This window comes from Pristis pectinata, chromosome 15 (assembly GCF_009764475.1).
Source record: "Pristis pectinata isolate sPriPec2 chromosome 15, sPriPec2.1.pri, whole genome shotgun sequence".
In the NCBI taxonomy this organism is placed as follows: domain Eukaryota; kingdom Metazoa; phylum Chordata; class Chondrichthyes; order Rhinopristiformes; family Pristidae; genus Pristis; species Pristis pectinata.
In genome coordinates, this window is record NC_067419.1 from 22,335,260 (window position 1) to 22,341,554 (window position 6,295).

A 6,295-nucleotide genomic window follows, 5' to 3' on the forward strand; every position below is an offset into this window, starting at 1 on the left:
GTGACTGGCTGCCTGCACTCATGGAAACTAACAATGTTGGCAAATCCTGGTGCCCAAAATGCCACCTGTTCTCCACTGAAATTCAAGTAGATGAAATCAGTTTTTATGTGACCTCTCTGATGCAGCGGTGAGCAGTATCTTGGGAGAAAAGGCAGAAATCTGCTGTGGCCATCGGAAAATCTTGTGACAAGGAAACTGAAGGTCAACGTGACCCTGACTCCATGGAGAGAGCAGTTCAGGTGTGAGAGTGTGGGTGAAGGTCTTCCTGCAGAATGCCACATATCTCAGAGATCACAGTCTTGGAAAACCTGAGCTTGTGAACACATTGTTCATTTGGAGAGCCCCAGATAGGATGTGGTGTCTCCCAGGATGGTGGGATTTTGTTTTTTCTGGGAGGTGCACGTCTTTGCCTTTTGCTCTGAGGTCTGGAAGCTTTTCTGAGCGGACAGCCCTGGAATGATGATACCAGCAGCTCAGTGCTGGAAAAAACGCTCCCTGTTAATGTTTGCACAGTCTGTAGACCTTGAAAAGTGTCAGAGCAGCCTGCAGTCAGTTCTCAAACTGAGCAGTCAGGTCTTACGTCAGCAGAGTGCCCCTTGAAATAGTGAGTAAAGTGCCAAACTACAGCAATGTGCTTCTTGCTGGAACTATCTTGATCCATGGCAAACACACAGTGGAACTTTGGGCTCCAATTTACGTCAGTGCAAGTGGAGGGGGCAATACACAGCCAATGACACCACCAGGCTCACCCTGGTGATGGGAACAGGTCAGACGTGCTAACCTGGGGCACATCCAGAAATAAACACAAAAAGCTGTAGGAACTCTGTGGGTCAGACAGCATCTATGGAGGGAAATGGACAGTCAATGTTTCTGGTTGAGACCCTTCATCTGGTTCTGTTTAGTGCCTAAGAAAATGTAGTGGAACATGATCCAATTTCTAGGCATACCTGAACAGACTCTCTGACAGAGAGTAGACACTCCAAGTGAGTTGTCAGAGGCATTGATAGAAATAATTGAGCTTGCAGCTCCCTCTAGTGAAGCAGTAGGGCAGCACTTGCACCTAACTCACTGTCACCTCAGGCAAATTACTAACAACGTAGTCCCACCTCGGGACCTGGGGGACCTTCCCTTGTCCTGAATTTAAGTGCAGCAGATTGATCAGCAGCTATAATTCAACCCATTACTTTCTCCACTGTGATTGAAGTATCTTTCCCAACCCTACCAAAATTCACTTAGTTATCCTGCTATTTTCAACTTACAAAGAAATACATCCCTTCCTTCGTTATGGATTCTGTATGACATCTTGTACATTTTGTATTATTTTCTGTTTTTGTTTTGGATTTCTAGTTTTCATGGGTTGCTATTAACATTATTTGTTCGTAATATTGTCTAATAACTGGAGAGCTCCGAGTGTTTTCAGTTGTTGAGTGTCAAAAAAGAGGATTGATGCCATTAAATTTAAGTGACTAGGAACAGACGACAGTAGGAAATTTCACACGGAGATTTTTGAGGCTCTTGAATTTATTTCCAGCACTAGTGGTTGAGGTGGGAACCATCGAACCTCCAAAGTTAGATTGGATAAATAAAGGGAGGAAAAGTGATTGAGGGGAAGCAGAACCAACGTGGGTAATTGTGATAGGAGCTATTTGTCAACACAGATAGGATAGACCAAATGCCCTATTTCTGTAACTTCTGCATCTTAGTAGCCCATTCCAATGATATAAACGTTCATGTCATTGTTGCCTAGTAACTTGGTCTCATGCAATAATTTGCTTGATAATTAGCTTCCTTGCTTGGCTCCTCATGAATGACAGAACCCATAATAATCCTCTCCAATAATCAGACCTTTCACAGTAAACACTCTTCAATGACTGGATTCCACACTCCATCATTACAGTGTTATTCAGTGTCTCACAGTCACTGTCTCCAACAGTCAAGATCAAGAACTATTGCTGCACTGTAAATAAAGTTCTTGCACTGACCTTTTTAAATTATTTTCCTCACATTTACCATTCCCAGCACATGGATCACTCACAATAAACATTCCAAATAATTTGCTCTCTTGCATCTTGTGCCTCTGTACCTGATGGTAACAGAAGGTAATGATTAAAACCCTCTCAAAGCTTGGCTGTAATAATGCGTCATGTGGTTCTCATTATTGACTGGGTTTCACACAACTTTGCTCTTCATTGATTAGCAATCTGACTGTAATAAGTCTGATTTAAATAAATGGACACAGGATATGAAGACAGCAATCACAAGTATACCTTAGCCACCTATACATAACAAAATCTAAGCTTCAATGTTTTAGAATTATGTCTGACATTACTAAAATAAATATAATTCTTTGATATCATGCCCAATTCTCTTGTCTTTTATTTCATATTAATCTTCGTGACTTTATAGACATTATGCATCCAGAGTTTTGTTTATTTTTGGTGTGACCACATTAATGATTTGGCCAAGAGAAGAAGGTGGTTGATGTTGGTGTTGGTGTACGTCCATGTGTCCTATACCGGCCATTCTTTAATGGTATTAAATTGGGAGGGGGTGAAGTGGGGGATGAAGGGGAGGTGGAGAGATACGTGGCAGTAGTGGTGGTATGTATCGAAGTGGAATAATTCAGGAGAATACTGCTTGTACAATATGCACTGAGCCCAGTTTTTGGGATGATTCCCAATACTGGATAATTTAAATCCAAAGCCAAAATATAAAATTAACTATACACCTACACCACTTTTCCAAACTAAGGCACTGTCTTCAAGATGTTTTGCTCTTCACATATAGAGATTGAAACACGACTATCAATCTCTAGGTTTTATCCTTTTTATAATCTAATTTAATCCGCACCTTTGTTCCTGCTGGGATGATAGTTCCCATGTTCTGGCTGCTCTCCAGCACTTTGCCAATCTTCACATGTGGGCCTGGCTAAAAAGTGAAGCAGAGGATTCAAATGCTGGAGGGTGCTACATCAGAACTTAATCCTACCCCTGATACAACTTCAATAATTTATTTACTGTGGTTATAAGGAAGAAATCCTGACTGTTTTTGTGCCATCCCAGAATCTAATCCAAGGGCACCCAAAATCAATTCTCATACATTTCCCATATTTTCTTAAGACATAGAAAGAGGCTGATCTGTCCAGTGGGTCCATGCCAGGTCTCAGAGCAATCCCATCACCATAAAGCTCATTCTCTCTCCTACCACCCTGATTCTCCAACCACCCTCTTACACTACAGGTAAATTATAGGAGCCAATTGATCTACCAACCAGAAACAGGCCATCTATTGATCCTTCCTGATATCAGCCAACTAGGCACAGACCAAGAATTCTTAACATCTTAGAGTTTGAACAGCAAATCTGAGCAAATGATTCCCATAAATTTACAATCCTGTTTTATGATTGCTTGTGCCTTCCAAGGTACTATATCCCTGCAATTTTAATCATATTTTTATATCTCTGTTGCATTTCTAGTTTCTTCTGGGTGGGTTGAATATCGATGACAACTTTAAGTGTACCCTGAAGGATGAAGAACTCGCGTCAATGAGAGCAGGAAAGAAGTTCAATGTTATTATTAATAACATCATCCCCAAGAACATTACTGACATCCGAAGACTTACTTACAGACTCTCCAAGTATAGTGGGCAGCTCAAGCCTGTGGACTTTGAAAGGATGCTGTTGACCCTGTTGTTCACAGTTTATCGGGCATCTAGATATCAAGGGCATCAACAGGATACCTGGGTAGAGGCATTAGTGAACATCTTTCAGGCTTTAAGACGTGATTTAATGCTTTAATAACTTTGATTTTGAGGGCGCTGGATGTGAAAAAAAGCTCATTTAAATTCTAACTCTTGAATACTTAATTCTCTTCTAATTCTGAAGATTTTTGATGGTTTCTCTGGTTTCCTGAATATACATCAAGCTTTCCATAGATCCTTGCAGTACCTGAACTGGAAAACAGCCTATTTCTCAAGATAGTGTAGACTTTCTGCTCCCTGCAGGCTCCCTTCAAATTCCCCACCATCCTGATTTAGGAAAATATTAGGAATCCTTCATCTTCACTGAATCTAAATCCTGGACACCCTATTCAAGAACATTATGGGAATAGATTCACTAGAAAGACTGCAGTGGTTCAAAAAGGCAGCTACTATCTTTTCAAGGGCAAAATATGATGAGCAATAATGCCTATGTCCAATAAATAAATAATAATAAAAATCGCAATGCATTCAAATTAAAATAAGACTAATAATAGAGACTACAGGTTAAATTAAAACCAGCCAAGACCATTTCTAGGCAAAACACCCAACAGATGACATACCAATGTTGAAGCTGTTCTCTTGTTCCCCTTTCTCTTTATTGAATTAGCAACTCAGAGCTTAAAAAAAAATCCATTAAAGGTAAATGAGGCTAAGATTCTTTATTTTAATATATTATAGGGATTTATGTAGAGTGCAATATTGTTTTTTTATTCTAATTTGCATATCAATTAAATAATTCATTCTAACTACTGCAACTTGCCCTGAAAGCTAATTCACGGGGAACTGAATACATTTCCAGATAATTCTTTCCCCTCTGGTCCCTGTGTTTAAATCCAAGGCAGATTAATGAAACGAAGGTTCCTTTCTCCGCAAGCTATGAGAATTCTAAACAAGAGTGTGTGAGTCCCTTTTATAAGGGAATCAATAAGCTGGCAACAAATTACAATTCTTAGTGATAGATTACTCTTCTGAGAGTAGAGTTGTGTGGTGGGATCTTTATTCTGCAATTGGCTATGCTATATCTGAACTGATACAGAAGGCCTGAAAGGATTTCAATACCTAACACTAACATCCCTTAGCAAAAATAAAAATCTGGTAATGCAAGCTGATGATGAAATAAGATTAGTCAGCTTTTCTTCAATGATATAGGCATTCTAATTCCCGCAGATTGCCTGCATTTAACTATTACTTGCACGTAGTTAACCAGATTTAAAAATATAAACTGCTTTACTAATTAAAATGCAACATGAAAATATGATAGAAGTGGTTGTGTTCAGATAAGCACTTTGAATTTGTTTTTTCAACGTTGTTGGGTGAGGGATAATTTTCTGGGCATTAGAGTCAGTGTGCAGAAAATGTAACATCGTGCTATGTGGGTGGTTGTTCTTATTTGCTGATGTGTGTTTAAAGCAGTAGTAACCATTTTCTGCTGGAAACATGAAAGTACTTATCAAGACCTTTATTAGTTGGGTGAATCCAACTAAACATACCTTATGGATCAAAAATTTCACAAACAGCACACCTGAGGAAGGCTAGAAAAGGATAATAATATGGAATTTGCTCCAATTACGATGGGTCTAATCTTTTGGGAGCTGGAGCAAGAAAAACGTGAGATTAAGGAGCATCAATTAAAGGGATCTCCAGATACAGTTAGGGAAATGTCATTACCTTAACATGGCTGAAAACTGAATCATACGTACAGACTCAACGTAACAGTATTATACACAACAAACGCATTAATAATATGTGTATGTAAATACAGAGTGAAATAAATCATCTGCCACATGAGAGGTTGTCAGTACATTGTTCTTGCATAACATCTCTTGGTATAATGGTACATACTTTTTTTTTACTAAATGTGGTTAAAAATTGGGATCCCATAAGGCGAAGAAAGATAAAAATGCTGTTTTAAAATTTATATTTATTGTCTTAGTTGAAGAAACTATAAATGTTCCCAGTATGCTTTCTTCATCCATAGAAGCCTTCAGAGGTCACCCTCTGTGCTCTGTTGTCATTGAGATGTTAATAGTGGATTGGGAGAGCAATTTGTCATCCCATTGAGAATTCTTAATTTTGCCTTGCAGAGGATGTAGAAATTAATGGCAATCCTGTTAACAAAACATAATTGTTCCATATGTCTTAATAGTCAGAGTGCAGATCTAACTGCATTAGGATGAGATAAGATATCTTTATTAGTCACATGTGCATCAAAACACACAGTGAAATGCATTTTTTTGTGTGTAGAGTGTTCTGGGGGCAGCCTGCAAGTGCCACCACGCTTCTGGCACCAACGTAGCATGCCCACAACTTCCTAACCAGTTCGTCTTTGGAATGTGGGAGGAAACCGGTGCACCGGGAGGAAACCCATGCAGACACGGGGAGAACATACAAACTCCTTACAGACAGTGGCCAGAATTGAACCCGGGTCACTGGCACTGTAATAGCATCACGCTAACCGCTACACTACAGAATTATTCAACAATATTTAAATAGGCCTCTCTTCTATTAGCCTGTAGATCTGAGTTCTAATACTCAAT

The 6,295-nt window shown here is 39.3% G+C and overlaps 1 protein-coding gene across 1 annotated transcript in view; it reads left to right on the top strand.

Annotated features, from left to right (window-relative positions):
• Positions 1–5,526, top strand: part of LOC127578457 (protein FAM180A-like) — a 33,091-nt gene extending 27,565 nt beyond the window's left edge. The window contains exon 3 of the mRNA XM_052030494.1: positions 3,475–5,526. Within this exon, the coding sequence (XP_051886454.1) occupies positions 3,475–3,795 (321 nt within the window). The 3' untranslated portion in view covers positions 3,796–5,526. The remainder of the gene's footprint in view (positions 1–3,474) is intronic.
• Positions 5,527–6,295: the final 769 nt, after the last annotated feature.